The 23,012-nt window shown below is 42.2% G+C and overlaps 1 protein-coding gene across 9 annotated transcripts in view; it reads left to right on the top strand.

Moving 5' to 3' along the window:
• LOC144931565 (RNA-binding motif, single-stranded-interacting protein 3-like) overlaps nucleotides 1-23,012 on the top strand; it is a 317,683-nt gene that overhangs the window by 214,440 nt on the left and 80,231 nt on the right. For all 9 annotated transcript variants that reach the window (XM_078855595.1, XM_078855566.1, XM_078855576.1 and 6 more), the window contains one exon: nucleotides 754-941. In XM_078855595.1, the coding sequence (XP_078711721.1) occupies nucleotides 754-941 (188 nt within the window). The remainder of the gene's footprint in view (nucleotides 1-753; nucleotides 942-23,012) is intronic.

Below are 23,012 nucleotides of genomic sequence, written 5' to 3'. Positions count from 1 at the left end.
GTGTGCATATGTGAATGCCATTGACAATCATGGTGCAAAATGATAGTTGAAACTCATAGATGCTCAGTATTAGATTATTGGCTGGCTTACATTTGTTTTCCCCATTGTCAAGTTCCTCAGTGCTGCATGCGGTATATTGCGATGGGATAATAATAATATTACTACTGCATAATTAATAACAGGACACAAGCAGGAGCTGGAATTAATAATCACGTGACAGTGACAGATGGTGCCAGCATGGAGAGTCATTCTTCCAGCAGTGGAAGGAGAATAGATAATGATAATCATGATAATTATGGTTCTAATAGAGAAAGCATGGAAATATTGATACAACCACAGTCGAGGACACTCGGGTATATTCTCGGATATATTCACCGGTCAATCGGGCTCGGTGGTGCTGTGGCAGAGCATTCAACTCACAATCAGAAGGTCATGAGTTAATGTCCTGGTCAGAGGTCAACTTCGCTCATCATCATCATCATCAACCCATGTGGCTTGACATGAAAATAATCTTTGTTGCAAGTCATCAGCAGTTTTCGTATGTTACATGCTGCTGCCTGGCACAGTAATATGGACATTCCATTTCTGGATCAAGTCTGCCAACAAAACCGATCAGCGTCGAGAGCTTGTTTGAGCAGGAAGCCATGTTGACGCTCGACTTCGACTTTAAGCTTGGATCGATGGCCACAGCTAACGATGCTTCCCTTTGCTTGCGCCCGTTCCTCCTGCCCCTCTCGTCCTGCGCGCCGGCAGCCATACGCGGCGAGCGGCCACCCTCTGGCGCCCCCAAGCCCCAGCGCTACAAGCAGCACCAGCGGCAGCAACAATGGGGGTGGCAGCGGTGGTGGGAGCTTTGGCGACCACCTGAGCAAGACCAACCTGTACATCCGTGGCCTCCTCCCCAACACCACTGACCAGGACCTCATCAAGCTCTGCCAGCCGTGAGTCTCTCCTCTCCCTCCTTGGCAAACCCTTTGTCACACATGTCCATAAGTTTTTACAGAAATGACATAACTATTTTTTTCACTTGCCTGTGAGCGTGTTACAAATTTAGGTTGAACATTAAGCACTGCTGACATTAATGTGCACTGTGTCACGTGTTCTGATCCGACAAGAAAAAGGGCTAATTAACTTCCTAAAACAATCAAAGACGTAATTTTGTATATGAATTAAGTGGAAATAGCTATGACTAGCTAAACTAACCATAGAGTGCTCTGGGAAATACGTTATAAATTGTAACATTTTTCCAGAGCTCACAAATTATGGGCATGATTTTTTAAGGGAAGTAAATAGTTTTTTCAAATATTAATTTCATTTGTTTCTTGTCCACAATGGTAATAATAATCATCATCTCACAAAACTTCACTAAGCCTAAAGACTAATTTTCACGTAGATCCTGCATTCGGTGGTTTATTTTTATTTTTTGGTGACTAGGAAAAGTTCTATGTGTTTTAGTACTCTTAATGTTTTGTTTCATAGAAGAGTGGTGGTTATTTTTTCCGAGCAACTGAGAGTGATAACATTAACAGTGTTCAATCGGGGGCATTTTAAACATTTCCGAGTCATGAGAATGATTTATTCTTGGAAAGGCTCTTGTCACTTTGAATTAAGTTAATCAGGTTAACTGGCCAATAACTGAGGGCAAAACTTTCACGCCGCTAATGTAAACACTTCTGCTTTAAATACACTGAGCTTCATCTGATCCTCATCAAAGGTAATTTCCCTACATTTGAGTTACTCATGGCCTTGCTCGTGGCTCAAACCTCCAACACTATGTTTTTTTACAGTATTCAAAACCTTTGTTATTTTGATCCAAAACCCTTAAGGGCATGGTGTCTGCTAATTCGTGTTCTGAACTCTGTTATTCTCAACTTCACTGACCTTATAGTCGCAGAAACAAGCCCCCTCTTTTCTGGATTTCTTCCAAAATCTCTGGGCTTTGCTCGCCGATTATATTTATTAGGTCCTAGATATTTCACTACAAGGCACTGTATGACTGATTAAAGCTGACAGCACAAACGCAAAACCATTTATGTACGATGTTCTGCCACAGGCAAACCTTTGTAGTGTAAATTTTGCAAACTGCATTGTTTAATTGCGCAATTTAAAGAAATTTGATTTTGTTGCATGCATTTGACAATCCCTGATCAAGAACACATTTGTATAGCCTTTATAGGTGGCATTTACATGGTTTTACCTGTATCCATCATTGCAATGTTTAAAGCTTAATAAAAACATATATTCAAAGATTAAAAGTATAAGGAAAGAAGTTATTATGCAGTGACTCGGCGACCCTTTCTTCATTTTAAATAAACAGGGTGCGCACATCTTCTTGGTTCTTTCGGTAAAGTCACGTAGAATGGAAATAATAAAATAATAAAAATAAAACATAATAAAATAATTCTCACGACGTTTCGGCCACAACGCAAGTGCGCCGTCCTCAGGTTGAGAACAGGTCTGTCGAGGAGACAGAGTCTGAATGAGGGTGCACACATTTATATTGCAGATCAGAATCGAGCACACGCCGTATGTTTGAATTTTGCATGGCCGCCAATACATATAAACAATTTACCTTTTTTTTTTGTTGATGCACGATTACACACGGGAGCGAGAATCTTGCGGGTCCGTCTGGGTGATGCTGCAGCTGGCGCTGCTGTTTAAATACACGATTCGCCGTTCGGTCAATTCGTGGTCATGGGCCGACTTGGCCTATCATCCTATTGCTATACTTGACTCACAATCGAGAGGGTTATGAGTTCGTATCTCAGTCACTGTTGACACCCCTTTGTGGGATGTCAACAGTGGTTTGTTCCATGATTGAACTGGCTTCCGCCATGGGAATGTGGAATTTCGCTGGCTCGGGATCCACGATGGAGAAGAGCGCAGGCACGTGCTCGTTTCGAGCAGGGACACTGACTTTCATCCCATTAGAGACGGCGTAATCACGAGGGGCCAGGGGGTCTGGATAGTTTCACACGACTGTCCCGGGTGCCTCTGTGAGGCAGCTGCTCTGGGCTGTAGCCTGTGAAGTGCCGTGGGAATGGCCTGACTCCTGGCTGAGCGCACATGCAGCTTGCGAGTTGCCGAGCCGAGCTCCCAGCTGTTGCAGCCATTCATTTGTTTTCTTTTCATGTCTGCTCTGAGAGCAGAGGAACCAACCCGTTAATGGAATGCATTCATAGAGCATTTTGTTCTGTTTGTGTATGCTATCCAGCAATGTTCAAAGAAAAAAATCATTAAAGATAAAAAGTGATTTCCAAAACGTAAGTGGATTTTTCTATTATGTGTTTTTACTTTTGCAATGGCACTTGGATACTTCTCATATTTTATTCATATCAAAAGCCACTGAACAATATTGAACAGGCTACGCAATGCTTTAACGTGGCCTTGCTCTGCTACACTTGACAGGAGATAATGTAGAGCATATCTTCCTCACAGAATTGTCAAAAGCATATCAATGCAATGTGATCATTTGTGGCTCAAGTGCACGGCTGTTGAGGAGAGAAAGTTATTTATTTCGAGCCTGCCCTTGGAAACAACCTGCACCACCGTATTGTGCTGAACCGAAATTTTTATTCATAGCTTTGGTCAAGTCCGTCTCTTTAACAGCATTACCACACATTCTAGCTGGAGTGCTCTGCGGTTGGTTTTGCCTGCTGTAGGTATTTCCTAAGCATTCTTAAGAATCGGGTCTTTGAATGTCAAGGGAAGTTGTCCTTTTTTCCTCCTCAAAGAATAGGGAACGTCGTGTACAGCAATGTCAGGAGTGCTTAAGGTTTTATTTCATGTCATTTTCTAAGGCATTGCCAAATGTGCTTTGTAATTCCATGGCAAATGTGGTATTTAGAATGAACAAGGCATTAAGTTATCTTTAACTGCCAGATCGCTTCTGCAGCACTCGTTCTGCAGGACATCTGATGTCCGTCAATGCACGGACGTGCGTGCGTAATGAAAGTGGAACACGGAAATATAAATAATATATAAAGTATTTGTGCACTGTGCATCACTCAGCCCTATCAACAGAGGTTGAGCGTTGTTGTACGAAAGCGCGCACACAGCCTTTATTGATGTTGTCTGCATCTCGGCGTCGATGTACATCATGTGGCGCAGCCTCGCCCAAGTGTTTTGTCGCACCCGTGTTCTGAATGCGAGGCCGTGTGTGCACTGAACCTAGCACAAGATGCATGGATTGACTGCAGTGAGGGATGTGTTGCATGCATGGGACATGGGGGAAAATGTGCCCGTTGATCACAAGCGGTGACGTTCGGCACCGAGCATCGGGGGGTTGGGGGGGATGAAGCCACCATCGTCATTCAGTCCACACCGCCGTAAGCCTGTGGCTTGGTGTGGAACGTGGCAGGGCTGGCTGTTGAAGAGTGGCTGATGAAAAGGCTGCTGTCAAAACCAAGCTATGCACTCTTTCTTGAAGGGAACACAGCAACTTCCAGCAGTCCCTGGGCGATTCTCTCTCGAGTGAGAGAACGCACCATGCATGGCTGCTCATGTGGCAAAGTGTGTACATTCCTAGGTGGGTGTCTGAGTCTGCCAATTCTTTGGCTGTAAAATTTTACCCCCAAACATGTGTATTGCTGGAGGGGGTTATGCTGGATGGTGGCTTACCATATTCCTTCGTCAAAGTCGAAGTTATTTTTTTCTGCTCAAACACACACTGGGGTGGTACTCATGCTGGCAGCCCAGAGCAAGTGGTGTAAATTCTACATTCCCTTGAGCAGGGGCCCTACTCTCGACAAGAGTAAACACTGCTTGTAAAGGTCATGGGGCAGCGCTGAGATCGCTTGCTTACAGCACTGCTGGCCTACTCTTCCACACTGGCCATATGGCTTGGAAGTGGTGAGCATACCCACACTTCATCCTACCACACGCAATCTGCTGATCGAGGGACTGTGGTGATTCAACTTTATACTGCTGGAAGGACAGATGATGAGGGGGGTTTAAGAAACATGCAAAATTGTAACCTCCTTTGCCAGTAGCAAAACATGATAACCAGTTATGTTTTGCTACTGGCAAAGGAGGTTCCAATGGTGTAAATGCTTACCCCGAGCTCTCATACTCTGATGGTGCATTGTCTTTGAGTTGTGCACCTTTTGGCGTCATCTGGTCCAACACCATGTGAGACTAGGCTCTAAGAAAAGCTGTCTTGGGTGTATGCCAATCAATTTCAAGGACAGTGCATACATTATCAGAGTTGTGTTTTTTGTTTGCATTCCGACCCCAGGCATTGTGGTCAATGTAAAGGAGTCATGGTGTCAGTTTTGTTGCCAGATAAAAGGGTAAAAAAACAATTATCATGCAACATTGTTTCAACTGCCATGCCGGAAGTAGAATCCAACCATTGACCTCTGGGATGCAGGTCCAGTGTGCTAGCCATTACACCATGGCTGCAGCCTAATCACGTTTGATTTCCCACAAATTGTTACTCTTCTTGTTGACCATTTCGGGTCAATAGGCCAAGTTGGTCCCTATCGATATTTGAACTAGCAGCCTTGCAAGAGTTATTTATGTATGTGTACACGTGTTTGTTTGTATTTACTTAGTAAGACAAGGCTGCCGAGTTGAGATGGCTATGTCAGTCTATTACCAGAACACCCCCAGCAATATCATCCTGACGGCAAAAGAGAGGACATCGCGAGAGCTCCAGACAGTGTATAACTCTCTTTGTGGCTTCTCATTCTGCACTTGTTTGCTTCATATACATTTGGAGAGCGATGTTCATCTGACTGCGGCTCTCGCCTCGTGATACGACAGCGCACTGCCGGCTGCTGTTGTTATTTTAAGAGCCGGTAACTAAGTGACGAGTGTAGATGTGGCCAGCCTTTCTACACTGAGTGCCATTGTACCGCAAATGAGCCTTGTGCAATGAACCTTCAATGTGATCACAGATAATTAGAAATGCAAAGTGCCTGTTATACCAAGGCAACACAATGGTGTCGTGAAATCTCTGTTGTGTGACGAGCCACTTCAGATCCACTTTTAGTTTCTTTAAAGAAACTGGCGAGCAGGTCTCACAGGACGCTTCCCCGCTTAAGAATGTGATGACATTTGTCATTTTAAATTCTACTCTTAAATTGCTATTTATTTGAAATATTTTATATAACTTATGATTTGAAAAACACATTTCTTTCTTGTAAATTGAACTTGTGCTATACAATTGCATAGTTTGCATTTTTTTTTATTTGTAATGTTTGTTTTGAATGTTCACACATTTTAGTATTTTGTTTTACTCCAGTATTTTCTCTTCATTGCCTTCACATTTTCTGAGCCACTGCTGGAAATTCCACATCTCCTTGGCAGGGGCCACAGCAAAACCACTGTTGTATTTCTCTAGAACTATGGATTATAGAAGTGGTCAGAGAGCTCAAGGCTGTCACGTTTAAGGCTAATTTATCTTGTCAAAATACTGAGCAGTGAGCAAACTATCAAATAAAAATGCTCATGCAAAAATAAGAAAGGATTTACTCGACTCCTTGATTCAATCCAGTCTACTAACTCGGTTGACAAGTGCTGAGAAAAATGCTTACTCCCCTGCCCTCCTGAAGTGTGCTCAGGTTTGTGCTTGTGTCAGACTCAGACAGTCTCCTGAAGGATATTGGGTGAAGGCGTACAAACACTTTCTGGCATTGCATTTAAATGCTGCTATGCCAGCACATGATGTGCACTATGTGGAGCCATTCATGCATTTGGCCCTCGTGATTGCTTGAGTGCAATAGCTCTGGTAATAATTGTATTAATTCATGATTTCTGATAGCGCACTAAAGGTGCTGTGTAATACCTTTAAGGTCTGGCAAACTGGATGTCCTGCATGCATGCTTGGTAAGCCGACCTCACCAACCAAGCAAGCATTCCTTGGGTTGTCCACCAAATGCATAGCACCTGCGGTGGCTCTCTGTTTACATCCGTCGTTTCGAGGGTACTATCTGCAATTGTATCCACGCAGGCATGAAATTAGTTTATGCAGGACTGCACTTGCATGCACAGCTTATTGCTATCACAGCTATCGTATGTGCACCTGAGATTGTGCTGAGATATGGCATGAGTTTTGATGTGGAAATGCTTCCAGAATGTTTTCTACGTGCAGTTCAGTTTCTAGAAAATGAATGAATCAGATGCTAAGCCACAAATGTAGTCATTGTAAAACTGCATGATGCTCAGGGGAATGTCGCAACCCCAGTCTTACCATTTGATAGATTTCAAGTAGCAGACATACAGGTTTTGCATGTTGTTGTTGTAGCGGTTGTGTCCAATAGCTAAGAAAGTCTCCCGAGGTTGGCTCTGGAAAGAGCAAAACAGCAGTGAGCCCATCACTTATCTTGCAATAACATTCCGCCAAGTGTTGTTTTGTCTGAGACTATGAGGCCGATTCTCATCTTGGCAGGACACTTTCGTCCTGACGCAATGTTAGCATCCTCTGATCACTTGTCACTGGTCTGAAAGCTTCTGCCTGCGTGCAAATCGGACTATATGTCTTTTAAGATGGATGGGCTCATTGGCAAAAGTGACTGAAATAAATAAAATAAAAACACAGCAATTTGCAGCTCATAGCAGCACCGAGAACACCACCGCAGCGTGATGAGTGTATCCGTTGATTGCCTGTAGAGAATACCCTGCTGAGAATTATGGATTCTCAACAGGACCATGTGCGAGATACTGTTTGAATGGATGCATGGCAACATCAGGCATGGGAGCTGTTTTATGCAATACTTCTTGAAAGTTTATTTTCTGGAGGCACAGCTAAATTTTCTTGCTTGCCTCATCAATTAAATATTTTTGCTGAGCAGGGCCATGGGTCGGTGATTCTACTCTTATTGCCCAGCGACAATGTACTTCAAGTGTTGTGATATTTATTTTTTCTGCTTTGAGGGACACAAATAAATCTACAATTGGCACCAGTTTATTGTTCGTAATGTTTCCTAGCTCGGTGAAAATACGCTATTAAATTGATGCCACTAAAGGACACAAATCAAATAGGCTGTTGTGGTAAAAGCTCTTGATTAAGGGTTGGAAGACAGCGAGTTGAAATCCTAGTTCGAAGTCTATTCAACCCACCATCATTTCAGGGGTCATTTTGACTTTGTAGGAAGTTATTGGTAATAGTCTGACAGAGACACTGGCTCCTGCCAATATAATTTGGCATTTCCTCCATGAGCTTATGAGTTGCCAATAGACATGAGCACAGCTGTCCGATGTTATTTCAGGTTGCACGCCAGATTGTTCGGCATGATGTCCAACGTTTCACTCCCATAACAGTTCCTGAAGAAGCTCCCAGCACAAGGAGTGAAATGTGGGGCATTCTACCGAACAATACATGGTACAACCCAAAAACACATAGAAAAGCCATACATTACGAAGCTGCTTTAGGCATTTCCTAGGTAATCAACTTTAAATATGTATGTGGTAGTGCTGGGACAAGCACATCTCCCTGTTATTAACACAGCTGCTCTGATATAAACACGCTCTGGCAAACAATGGGGATGTCTCTTTCGCTGGAGGGCTCAGCCTGAATGAGGTGCAGCCTTATATTCACCATCATCAATGATCACTATTCCAGGAATTGTCATTTTTGCTTCATATTAATAATGACACTAGTTTTATAGCCCTTCATCAATTCACTGCTGCATGAAGGCCTCCTCATGCCATGTTGATCATGAGGGTTGTGTTGACCATACATCGCCACACTGGTCAGTGCCCGTTGGTGAAGCTGTGTGGTTCTTGACAGATTCAGGTATCACACGCCAGTGACAGCAGTGGCCGGGAGCTGAACTCAGGGTTCATAGCTCAAATCGGCTACCCAGCTCAACCACGACAGGGATGCTTCGTAAAGGTTGCCATAATGTTGCCAAACAGACATTATCATTGCATCACAAGTGCTCTCTATTAGCAGTGATTTTTTTTTAATCCACACCCAAGCTTGAAACTGATTTCTAAAGGATGTTCTGTTTAGTGTCTTGTAAAAACTTGGTGGTGTCATTGTAAAAGCAATTCACACGCAAGCCCAGGGCATTCACTAGAATGTCTTGTATTAGTTGTACCCATAAGTTTAAGCCATCATCATCTTTGAGCCGTCCAATCTGAGGAGCTAAGTTTCTTTGTAGTGGGGTTTTATGTCGGGAAGCTTGCCATCAGTCGGAGAGATTTTAGTGTCAAAGCCTGTACACCTGGAAGGCACTCGAAAATGACAGAATGTTCTGAGGCGATGGGTTTTCAGAGACCTGTTTCAGTGTCAGTCTATTTGAACTGTTGTGACATGCCTTGGCTTTTTTTACTTGTTACCCCTGTGATCAAGTGTTGCGGGCTAGGGAGCCTCGATACATCTCGATTGTTGACACGGTAGACTTGCAAGTCTCTACGAAGCAATTAGACCGGATAATGGGGGCTTGTTGATGCTTTAGTTTCATAGTACAAGAGGGTCATATCCAGGCTTCATCTAACGGAGCCGCCAAATGCCGCTGCACAACACGATGCAATTCTTCTTGCCACGTGGTGGTATACATTGCAGATATTTGGATTGACATGTCCAATTTGTTAGTCAAAACGAAAGTCTCTGTGCTACAGTGAGCACTGTTTGATGGTGCTCAGCTCCGTTTGTGGTTCTGATTCAGTTGTGTTAATACCAAACTCCTATGGTAGGTGGAAGTCTGTCGATGGATGTCGACTCACTATTTGTAGTTTTCAGTCAGAATTAGATTCGAGTAATAAAATGCGTAACAACGTAGATTTTGAATGACCACAGAACACCTTATGGATACAGTAAAATATTAAAATCGAGGTTTTGAGCTTTTAAATATATACATAGTGAACAAACTAATGCCTGCCTTTGGTCTCCCGTCAGACGTGTTGTTTCATTTCAGCTCTCACCTGGTTATAATGCACAAAATGATCAAAACAGTGATGTATATTTGGTGGTTGATTCATATCCATGCAAATGAGAGAGTAAGGAGCCAATCTCAGGAACACAAAGTTACTTACAATGGATACCAAGTAGTTCTTGCAGAAAAAAAACACATTAATCCACCTGTGCTAGGGATCACGAAAGGGACATGCCATAATATTGTAAGTTGGATAAGTCCATACATTTTCAAATGAATAAGTGTACCCATCCACATTATAAGGTCATTTGAGTTCTTATTAGACCACATTTGTCACGGCTGTAATTATGTTATTTCTATAGAGGAAAACACTTGTGCAGCAATAGAGATAAACACACATTTTATGAACATATATGTGATATTGATGATGACATCTACACTGAATACCTACTTTTTTGTAATACAATATATTTTTTATGATACTGCCTGCTCCTGTTTGTTTATAAAGACCCATAGTCTGAGGTCCTGGTCATATGGATTTTTTCGTCTGGGGATTCCACAACTGTTCAGCTTGTGTTTTCTTGCTATGACACAAAATACAGAAAGGGCCTTCATTACACTGGCATGCCTGCCCCACATTCAGAGGTTCAATGCTACATAAGACTCGGAGCTGCTTTGTTGTGGATAGAGGAGTGGTCTGTCTTTACTCGTGGGTTTGTATAAAAGTGTTTTTCCTCCATATGGGGTTATAATGTGATCTTTTGAGTCCTGTATATTGCACTGCTTGGCAGCTTGTGATATTGCCTTTCATAATTTTCTTGTATCTTCGGGGGTCTTATGGCATTTTGTCTTTTTTTATTTGAGCCACTCGACTAACATTAATGAAAATAATAGTGAAAGGCACATTTCACAGTGGCCATCACTTGGAAAAAGCAGGATACGCAGTGCCTTTGCACGTCATGAATTAAAATGTTTACGTCAATAGTCCTTTAGGTTATATAGTTAGCAGACATGCAAGCAATATTGTGCTTTTTAGGTCGAGGAAATGTGGTGGCTGAATAGGCGAATGATTTCTGAGCTCACCACTAAACCAGCTTCGAGATCATTTAATTCCTGAAACCTAGTGTCATAGTCCCACGTGCTCACACCTGCAGTATACGTGAGCAAACTGTCACCTCTTTATAGCTACTCTGGGCCACCTTGCAAATGAAACATTGTGGGCTCGCATCTGGTTCGAGTAAAGGAAATTGAATAGGATTGAAAATTATGAGGCTTAAAATGTTGGTTTCTGAGCACCTATCTGGAGTGTTTAATGTATCCATTTGCCAAGACGGTCTCTCCTGCCCTTGTCCAACTATATTTCTTTCGTTGAAAATTATTCTACTGTAGGTCGGCTTGGGTGTTTTAAGTTCAATATGTGTTTTCCCCTCTCCCCTACCTATGGTTATATTAGTGATAAGTAAAAAAATGTATTCACAGTTATGTTTTGAGCACTTCGGATTACCAAGATATTTGGCACAACCTTCGTGATTTTGAAGCTGGCACTCGAAGGGCTTTTAAAGGGGGTGAGGGTGTGGGGAACTGAGAGAAATATTTTCTTGAGAATCAGGTGCCCAATAATTTGAAAGGGCCATCTTCATAATGAGTGATGTCGCTTGGAGTGAGTAGCAGCAACGTATTCTGTGCAGTTATACTCTTTGGTTCTTTCGGTAAAGTCACGTAGGTAGTTATCTTAAACCAAGTGCAGCAGCATTGCTTGAATGCAGCAATGCAATTCCAGCGTGGAGCCAGCACATCTCGTATCAGTGGAGCGTTAGTGAATACACACTTATGTCGCCAGGTTCATTATCATATTTCTACGAAGAGGAATTTCGCAACTTTTTAATGTTGAGAAGCAGTTACTTTCAATTACGTGTGTGGTATTTAGGTGACAGAAGAACAACATTCTTATCAAATGTTTATTTTGAAAGCGTGAAATTTCACACTTTGGGGTTACATCAGTTTCTTACAATGAAAAAAATGGACTTTGCCGTATTGTTTAGCAGCTGCAGTTAACAAGTGAGAGATGATCGATGAATGAAGGAATGAGTGAATGAGAAACACATGGCCGTGGTTTGGGACGCTGTTTTGTTTTCCACGCCAAAGATGTGAACAGTTGAGTTGGTGCCAAATCCAGTAGAGTTAAATACTCTTTTTTTCGTTTCTTGTTATTTCCTTAAACTGCATATTTAATTACCACCCTCAGTAAAACGCCCCTTGACGCTGATGTAGATACGCACGAGCATTACAAATAGCTCAAAGCAACACAGGTACAGCAACAATTAGCTCCATAGAATGCATCTGCATTTTGATGTTAAATATTTGGCATGCGTACGATTGAAATCCAGTTTAACATATATGTAATGATTGAATTTACTTTGGAATATTGAGATTGTTTTATTCCCAGTGACTCAAGTTAGCAACATATGTTTTTACTTGTATGAAATCTCTGCTTCTTTCACCATAGTTGGAATGCAGAGCTTGTATTTATTTATGACTTGCTTTACTACCCGGCTTCGCCCTGGACTTGGATCCACCACGCGCGGCCGTCTTTGTCTCCCCAGTGGTGATGTTCACACACCACAGCAGTTACTCGTTTGAGGCTGAGTCGACCTAGGGGAGGCCCAGGAACTGTTGAAATAATCTTCACCGGTGGTGGCCGTGAGCGGGAATCGAACTCGGGTCGCCGGGTTCGTAGCGCAGCGCGCTAACCACTGCACTACAATGCGTTACGCTTCCACATGTGCGGGTCACGTGACAGATTTGACGTCACAGCTCAAAATATATATGCATTATTGAGCTCCCCCTCCAAAAAAAAACAAAAGTGTATTTTATAATTTTTGCATGGTGTACAGTCTGGAAAGTACTCACAGGGAAAATTTCAAGTTTGTTGCATGTCGGGAAGTACGCTAAACATTTTCAACAGACACACATATTCACAACTTTGCCTTTTATATATATGGAGATTAGCCTTTGTCTCTAGTGGAGCCAACGATTTTCCAGTAGCTTTCTTGTAATTATCCTTTTCGCTGGCCGACCTTGGCAGAGCACTTAACTCAGATCTGAAGGTTGCAAGTTCATATCAACAACTTCATTAATATCTTCTTGGTTATTTCGGTAAAGTCACGTAGAAGGGAAGTAATAAAATAATAAAAATAAAACATAATAAAATAATTCTCACGACGTTTCGGCCACAACGCAAGCAGCCCTCCTCAGGTGAAGAATTAAACACCACCAAGCTTGGAGCGTGTATTTAAGCTGGGTTGGAGGGGGGAAGAAGAGCGCCTTGACAAAATAATTTGCAAATCATGAGGAATTTAGCATATTTATGGGAAATGCGTAGGAGGTGGGCGGGGGGTTTCAAAGTCATATTATGCCCGTGCATTATGCAGGATTAGCAGCATCAAAGGGAGGGGATGGGGTAGCATTAACAAAGGGAAGGAATGTTAATAGTATGTAGCTGCAGTTACTAAACAACCACGTAAAAAACTAAAGTATAAACTACAAAGTATCATCAGTATACTAAATATACTTTCCAATAAGCTGGAAGCATATTATATTTTTTGCGACATAGAATTGTAATGTATTACTTACTGTTAGTAGCTCAGCCATAAATATGCTAAATTCCTCTTGATTTGCAAATTCTTTTGTCAAGGCGCTCTTCTCCCCCCCTCCAACCCAGCTTAAATATACGCTCCAAGCTTGGTGGTGTTTCATTCTTCACCTGAGGAGGGCTGCTTGCGTTGTGGCCGAAACGTCGTGAGAATTATTTTATTATGTTTTATTTTTATTATTTTATTACTTCCCTTCTACGTGACTTTACCGAAAGAACCAAGAAGATGAATCCCTGCAGTCACGAAAGCTTTAAATCGAAATTTAACTTCAATAATAACTTACATTTATAATTCGCCCATAATCTAACAAAAGTCTCAGAGAGCAAAGCAGGACGGGTCTGCCTTTCGGAGTATGACTCATCCAATCATCGCTTAATACCGGTTTATGGAAAGTGAGCAATGTTTTTTTTTCATGGGAACACTGCGCTCCACAAAATGTGGAATGTGGAATTTCCACGATTGGCTCAAATCTGCCAAAGGAAATGAGTGCCACCTCACGATTGTTTGAGGAAGGAGACACTTCTATTTAAAGCTTTCGTGACTGCAGGGATTCATCTTCTTGGTTCGTTCGGTAAAGTCACGTAGAAGGGAAGTAATAAAATAATAAAATAAAACATAATAAAATAAAATAATTCTCACGACGTTTCGGCTACAACGCAAGCAGCCGTCTTCAGGTGAAGAATGAAGAAGACGGCTGCTTGCGTTGTAGCCGAAACGTCGTAAGAATTATTTTATTTTATTATGTTTTATTTTTATTATTTTATTACTTCCCTTCTACGTGACTTTACCGAACGAACCAAGAAGATGAAGGAGACACTGTGACTACTGTTATTCCCTGTGATGTTATTTGCGAGATTAGACATTGTGTGCGGGCATAATGGAGCAAATTTCAAATTCTTAAATTACATGCCCACTACATTATAAAACATCAATCTCCTGAGCAACTACAATTACTCAGGGCAGTATTGCAAAAACAATGACACTCCCTGGGCTGTTACCTGGTTATGCAAAGAAGAATGAATTGATCGATGAAGCATGCATCCACTCAAGGATAATGCCATTCATTTGATCTCAGATATTTTAAACGTGTATTGAAGAGAAAACTAGGGAAGATTCCTCGACCATGTGTCTACATTTAAAATTACATGAAAATCTGTCATGAGATCTGACCTAGGGCTTTCACCAACATTAAACACTTTAAATGACACCTGTAGCTTGGTATGGTTGGCGCACACCTCTGATCCAGTGTTTTGGAGGCACGGGTTGACCAGGATGTGAAGAGTACAGTAATTTGGTCCATGAAACCCATCTGTGCAGATCTTGGAGTGTTTTCCCCCAAATGTGTATGGATTTTCTCTATGTACTCCAGTTTCCTGCTGCAAACGAAACACTGCGTAAGAAGGAATTGGCCAAACATCCCAATGTAGGACCCTCCTGGAAATGTATCTTGAGACTCAACGTTGCTGTCTTGGATATAATAAATGACATAATTCTCCTCTTTGGTTATTTCGGTAAAGTCAGATAGAGAGAAAAATAAATTAAATAATAGCATACAACCAAAGGGTAATAATTCCTGCAGTCACGAAAGCTCCAAATCAAGTTTGGCATTATTCTTATATGCATGAGGTATACATTTATTATCCTATGATAAAAAAACACGTGTAAATAAAGCACAAAACAAAATAAACAAATGAGTGAAATATTTACAGTTAACTCCCATGCTGCACAGCATCTCCCTTCTGTATTTATTCTGTACCCTCAATGCCCAACTGAAAATTTTGCAGGGGAAGCCTGTGATTGATTGTCTATCGTTGGTCAGTGTGGAGCGGCTGTGGTATTACTGAAAATTTGATGACAAAATATGCTGCTGCCTAGAATACATTGCATACGAAATTACAAAAGTGAAACTTTTGCTGTTCACATTTATAAAACATAGCTAACATTTCTAGTTTAAATGTAGCCCTACTCTGCCTGGATACACCATTGAATGTCAAAACTACCACGGCCCAAAATCATCATTTTGAAAACGAGTAAACATTGCATAAGCCAAAACGCGCCACGGTTTCAAGACGATCACCTGCTTAGCGTTACTGCGTTCAGCCCATTGATCTGAAGTACTGCGAGAAACTCATTTTGTTAAACAGACATTTCCTCACTCTGTAAAATGTTTTCACTTATAAATACAATGTGTAAAGGTTTTATACAAATATATTCTCGTGGAGGAAACTGGGCTGTTAATAATTTCTATTTATTGTCGGTACATGCACCTTTAAAGTGCGAGAAAAAATGTAATGTACCCAGCTTGGTTTTTAATTTTACATAGCTAATGGTAACTCCAGGTGACATTTTGTTTCGGTGGGGTGTTACGTATTTTCTTCTTTGTCATGGACAATTGAATATAGCATTTGCAAAAGGATACAAAAACAGAAAAATGTGCGTAAAAAGCCATTTTAATTTCAAACGTGTTTCATTATGTAATGTGCTGTAATGTAATCGTTATTGCCATGAAAATGAAAGCCGTTGACAGGGTTCAATAGTGATTCCTGTGACAGCTTCTTAAGCAGAGGCTGCTCAGCCATCGCCTAAAACTTGTGATTAATTTTTGTTACCATTTTATTGCTACCGAGGCCACAGTTGAGCTTAACTAAAGTGAATTACATGCTAATAAAAGGCTAGCAAGCCTCAGATAAATGGTAGATCAGATTAAACCCCTCCCCTATGTCAGCAAGAAAATGACCTTGGCTGCCATGATGGTGCCAATGTGCTTGCCGTAGGAGGTCTTGAGAGCTGGGGGAAGATGCGAATGACCGCATCATGTAACAGATTCAGTGGCAGCTTCATCTTGCTATTTTCTGACACGAAGGAATATTTTGCCTTAAAATTAATGCTCTGTAATTACAAAGATTTTTTTTGCCACGACTTACCCCCTGCTGTCTGTGTGTGAAAGCAATCTGAAGCAGAAAACATGTTACATGCCTCCTAATTGTGATGAAGATATTAATAATATAGAGCACAATTAAGATACACATTCTAACATTGCAAGAAAGAAGATTACTGGATTTCAACAACTGTATTATTATAATAATCCAAGAACGATACATTTTATAATTTGCTGCACGTGCATTATTATGCAGGTACTAATGCGACGCATGTGATTATTTCACCGCCGTATTTATTAAGACTGTTCGAGGCAGAGAAACATGTTTTAAGATGCTTAGATCGTAACCACGCTTGTGTCGCAGGGGTTGGCGATGCATTCCTGTTTGTGCCGTTAACAAATTGAACCACGCACATTGTGCTGTACGGACGCAACAAGAGATGAGAGATTAAGAATTTAACTTTAAGAAGAATCTCTGGCAGCGCATTTGAATGGCCTTGAGCTGTCCTTTGTGCACATATTTTGTCACTGTGCCTCAAAAGCACCTGGGAGGGCTTACGTAGTTTTGCATTGACATGACATCTATAAACGCTGTCTAGGCACCTCCACGGTACTCTTCCCCTCCGCCCCCCCGCCCCCCCGAGATCAAATGCAAGCGGTGACACGAGGCATTGAGTGAGAAGGTTTTGTGGTGCAGATTCAGAGAGATGACAGGCTGCCAGAGATGGATCATCCTTTGCGTGATTCTGGAGCAAGTAAAATAATACCATATCTTAATATTTTACATTTTGCGCAGCACTGGGCTTGGCTTCACGGACAGTCAGACAGCTTTAGATTTCTATCTGGGGTTCTGTATCCCAGGTACACAATCTGAAGGTCTCACCATTTGAGTGATGTTGTAATATTCTTTAAAATAATCCATAAAGGGATTTTTGTCTCATTGAAAACTTTTTTCTTCTGCGTCGGTACTGAACATTGACCAACAGGTGAGGAGAAATGCAACCTTTCCTGCCTTTGAATTCCTAGCATAGATGGCATGCGTGCTTTTAAACTGGTTCTGCTATGGGACTTCTCCCACTGGTTGATAAATTATCTCATAGTATCCTACAGAGACATCTCTGCCGAACCAGCTGGAAATCAATTTCAAGGACAGTGCATACATTATCAGAGTTGTGTTTTTTGTTTGCATTCCGACCGCAGGTATTATGGTCAATGCAAACATGACTCCTTGTAAAAAAAATGTGTCAGTTTTGTTGCCAGATAAAAGGGTAAAAAAACAATTATCATATTATGCTACTGGCAAAGGAGGTTCCAATGGTGTCAGCTGGAAATTGCTGTTTTTTCGCCGCTGCACAGGTGAGACTCTCAGAGCCTAAGGTGCCACATAGTCTGATTGCCTGAATTTACGGACAGATTTGTTCTGTGGACTCGGTCCAAGGGTAACTGTGCCGAGATTGTCAAGTTTGATGCGTGTGCGATGCTTCCAAAGGCACCAGAGCTGAATTAGTGGTGATGGTTTCCGCCCTTGGCCAAATCGAACATGAGACCCCAGAGATTTCAGCACACCACTCCGATAAGAGGGCCTGCGGTTTATGCCATGGAGCCTCTTATCCACTTGCATCCATTTTCTCAAAATCAATAAATAAATAATGGCCTAATCTCAACGAAAATGCATTTATAAAACATTCATGTTTTATTTATTGACATATCAGTTTCGAGTTTTGTGTGCTCTTTTTTTTTCTCCCCTCCCAAGTATCCCGGCGTTATACAAACTGATGATGTGTTTTGCACTGTGACAGGCCCAGATAAGATGCGGAAATGTGACTGCAATGAGTTACTGAGAGAAAAGCATTATTTATGCACACATTACATCTCATTGAGAATTATATAAAGTGTGAAATGAGTGCCTTTCTCCCAGTTGCGCTGCACACTTTATCCCGGGATGTGTCCGTCGCCAGATCGGCTCATGCCAAGGTGTGCCCTCCACAACTTCTGAAGTGCAATACGTCCAAATAATGGCATCTCGTCTCAAGGTTTTGCGTGTTAGTCATACTGTATGTCGGCGAGCTGGAGGGGCTGCCGTTGCGTATGCAGCCTGCCTTGGTGGAGCAGCCTGCGTCGGTGCAGACATTAGGAGATTTATTCACCTTCTCCGTTTTCTGCGAGAAGCGCATGGCCTCGTTTCACTGATAATGAGGGATTGGCTGTCTTCTGCAAAAGTGGTTTCCTGACGGCGATAACATTATACAGAAATAGGAGGCATCGAAGCGCGAACTCTACGGATATAAATCGAGAGGTCGAGAAGGGGGAAAAAGGTGCAATTACAGAGGTAATGGTTACTTGGGTTTTCAGACTTTTCAGTTGCATCAGCATTAGTGTTACGGTTACCTAATGTCATCAAGTTAATACAACGTTTTATGCTCTATACAAATGATTGCTTTCTCTTTCAGGCTATGTGTTAGGTATACAGGTTTTCTTTTTTACAAAACGTGTTTTTTATTAGCGATATTTTAAATGATCAAATTTTTTATATCAGGATTGGTCGGTCGCTCAATAAATAAGTGGCATGGATTGCTATGGAAATATTTGTTCTGAAATCGCCTCTGTTCATGAATCACATTTTAACTGGTAACATTAACTGCGAACTTCTGGCAGTCCAATTCTTTTTATACGAAGGGATAATAACAATAATGTATGTTTAACAAATATCAATATAAGAATACGCTTGTTTGTATGTCATTAACAATGGCATGGTGGGGAGGGTGGGTTATGACTCCACACTGGTGAGGTGGAGGGGAGGGGCTGAGGACCTCAGACACTGGGCTGTTGGGGAGAGCAGTACCGACGTCATACAAGATTGAGGTGATGTTGTGAGGAGAGTGGGTGACGTTATCAGACGCGCGGTTGGTGAGAAGAGGGGTTGGTGACATCACGCGACACGGGCGAGGTGGACGACGGGGAGCGATGATGCCAAGAGACGCGGGAGTGGTGAGGAGAGGGGACAGAGTTTGATGTCGCATGCCATTGGTGAGGTGTCGGAGAGGGATTGATGATAAAACGTACATATTCTTTATCCTTTTACTGCAGTAGTTTTGCGGGTTCCTGCTAGTGATTATGAAAACTTTCATATACAGTTTAGAGAATAAATATGTTTTTGTTAAATGCAGTTACTATACAATTCTTCCATAAATTATTCATCAATTTGAATATGGCACTGTTGGTCAAAATATTGTTCAACATACTTTTTCCACCTCACTCATTTCAACTCATTTCTCACAAAGATATTGAAGACACGCTGTGGTCCTCCGGATCTCGCGTTGCGTCAAGTTTCATTGACTCTGAGTGGGGAAGGCGGCAAGGCGAAGGTGATGCAATTTACACGAGGAGCGGAGGCGGGATGGGAGAATTAGCGTGCGCTCGAAGGTGTTCGTTAGAGCGTTAAAGCGCATGCGGTGGATATGAGAGGCCCTCTCCTTCCCTTCTTGCACGTGTCCTGGAGAGAGGAGGAGCGGAAGAGTACAGGGTAGAGCTGGGGCATGTAAATATTTGCGCTTGTGAGCGTGTGTGCACCTGACAGATTTATGAGGTGACGCTTAAGGTTTTATTTATCTGTCGTTGTGGCATGGGGTACAGCCAAAGCCACCCAGTTATGATGTATGTATGTTGAACTTTTTGCACCGTACGAAGCCAACCGTGCTAATCGGAGGTGCGGGGGAAGGACAACAAACTAAACACAAAGCAGGTCTAAATAAATTATTTTGCAGTCTAGATTTAAAAGTGCATAGCTCCAGTGGCTTCCTCATATCAGAAGAAAGAGCGTTCCAGATGGCAGCAGAAGCGCATCTGAAAGCGCGCGATACAGTAACCGTCTTTATTCGATGGCGAGCCAAAAGCCACTGCGAGGATGACCGGAGTTTGCATGCTGGTTTATGCTCATTGATGAGGTCAACAAGGTATTGTGGTTAATTTGTGGCAAGCACTTTGTGTGTAATGAGTGCGACCATATGTCTGCGCATATGTGTCAACTGTGATTTCGTTCAGCAAAATTTTACAAATGTGGTTTAAGACAAATAATAATTGCATACATTTTTGGAACATTTAACAAGGCAGTGGCTATTTTTAGCCTTGCAATTTTGTCAATTACAAGTTAAAAAGAGGAAATATTTCTCACAACCATGCATTTCAATTTAAATCATTAACATTACAGGTTTTAATATTTTATGGTATTTTATAAAATAGTCTTTCCCATTAGTAGTATATAGCGTCGTTGGCATGGGCCCTGGTGCAAGGAATGAAATGGGCCCCCTCTGCTGTCAAATATCCCCCCTCTTCATAGCCTGATCTCTGGCCCATAGGCCCCGGTGCATTTGTACCGCCTGCACACTCGATAGCTACACCACTGTTGTCCATGACTTATCATGCAAGTGCTCATTTACCGTGCCCAAATTTCATTGAATGCTTAAGTTATGAGACAACCAGTGTACATTCAGCACATAAAATAAGATAAGATGCAATTTACTTAAAGCTAAGCAAAAAGTCAAAGTCTGCAAGTTGAACGACTATGAAGCTCCCCCCCCCCCATCCCATGTGACGGCCATAAGCCAGTGGAAAAAAATCCACATTTCCTTGGCAAGAGCCAATCTCTACATATGACGACGACTGTTGCCTTTCCACATTACGGCAATAATTGTATCAGTGCTATAGGGATGGATGGTGGTGATTGGCCAAATTAATTGCCTACCGGGATTTGCAATCACTTTATAATCACTACCTTACCTTCAGAGTTTAATAATAACTAGCGGGAAGTACCCGGTGTTGCCCGGGCCAAAGAAATATTTCAAAACTACTCTTAAAAATGTAACAGCAGTGCGTACTGACAGTGGTGGTACCTGCTATGATTACAGCAGTGCATACTGTGGTGGTACCTGCTGTGATTACAGCACTGCATACTGACTGTGGTGGTACCTGCTATGATTTTTACAGCAGTGCATACCGACTGGTGGTACCTGCTATCACTACAGTAGTACATGCTGACTCTTTAGCAGTATTTATGGACTCTATAGCACAAAGTACTCACCTGACAGAGTGGTGTGGTGAGGCCTAGTCCCGTGCAGAGCTTCCGGCCTCATCTAGATTGTCCAGCTGGCCGAGGTGGCACCTTGGCAGGCTGGGGCTGGGTTGCTACTCCTGACCCCCCCCCAGCCACTATCTCCCCGGCCGCTCTGCAGTAATATCTATGGCCTATAGTGGTAGCATCTACCCACTGTATTGTAGTAACTGCACGCATCGGGGTGGGGGGGGGGGACATCACACAGTGAATAATTTACCTGAGCATTTATTGTAATTTTATAGCATTTTTTACACAATAAAATGTCCCCCTCACTCCCACCGAAGGCGTGCGACTTGGCATGGGCCGTCCTCACCACCAAAGGTGCGTGAGTTGGTATGGTCGTGCACGCGTCATAAATAAATAAATAAAAAGAAAGCGCACAGATATCGCACTACATCGCTAATTCAACTCATTTTAAGTTGACGGATGTGAAAAAGGAATAGCGCTTGCTCACGGCAGGGCTTACGGCGTGGTACCTGTCTATTTTATTTAACGTACACCCCACCGTTGGAGAGCTAAATCCTTTGCAAACGCGCGAACACACACACCCACAGACAAATTTGTACTTTTTTATATATATAGATATAAGATGAGTGCTCAGCCACAGCAGTGCATGGCCACTGCAGGAAAAGGCAAAGAAAACACAGAACAACATTACTAGAGAGAGAGAGACACACAGAGAGTCAGAAATAACAGCTGACATAGGCAGGTAGGATGGAAACATTACAGTCAGTTAAGACTTTACCTGGTTAATAACGTCCTTCCAATGATTGCTCAGTTTCCATCCTACCTGCCTACGTCAGCTGTTATTTCCGTCTCTCTGTGTGTCTCTCTCTCTCTATGCCTCTCTCTTAGATCTCTCATGCTCACATGTCCTTCAGATTGAACTCTCATGCCTTTGGATTGCACCACACTTCGATCTTACATGAACATGCTAATCTCTCACATTAACATAACCACTTCTGTGCCCTCGTCCAGGAGGCCGCTCTGCTCCTATCTTACAGTTACACGCGAATTTCTCACGTTAAGATCACTAACCCCGGCCACTTCTTTATGACCCTTGGGCTACACCCATTTCAGACCTTTTAAAACAGTCTGCCTCAGCAGCAGATCATGCTTTCCCACCTGATGATGGATGCTTGTTTTGCGCCCGAAACGTCGTGATTTATTTTATTTTATACCTACGTGACTTTACCGAAAGAGCCAAAGAGTATGGATTCCTGCAGTCATGAAAGCTGCAAATCAAGATTTTACTGTTATTACTTTATGTTATCCATATATATACAAGGGAAATTTGTGATTATGTGTGTCTGTTCAAAATGTTTAGCGTACTTCTTGACATGTGGGTACTTTCCAGACTGTACACCATGCAACAAATGATAAAAATAGACTTTTGTATTTTTTTTGGGGGGGGGGGGCAATAATGTGTATATTTTGCACGACAAGTGAGCTGTGACGTCACATCTATCATGTGACCCGTGTGCGGAAGCGTAACGGAGTGTGCCTGCTGATCGCGGGTAAAGTGAAATACAAATTGCTTTATTATT

This window comes from Lampetra fluviatilis, chromosome 1, assembly GCF_964198595.1.
Source record: "Lampetra fluviatilis chromosome 1, kcLamFluv1.1, whole genome shotgun sequence".
In the NCBI taxonomy this organism is placed as follows: domain Eukaryota; kingdom Metazoa; phylum Chordata; class Hyperoartia; order Petromyzontiformes; family Petromyzontidae; genus Lampetra; species Lampetra fluviatilis.
The sequence above is the reverse complement of the archived record's forward strand: the minus strand, read 5'-3'. Positions and strand labels throughout refer to the sequence as shown.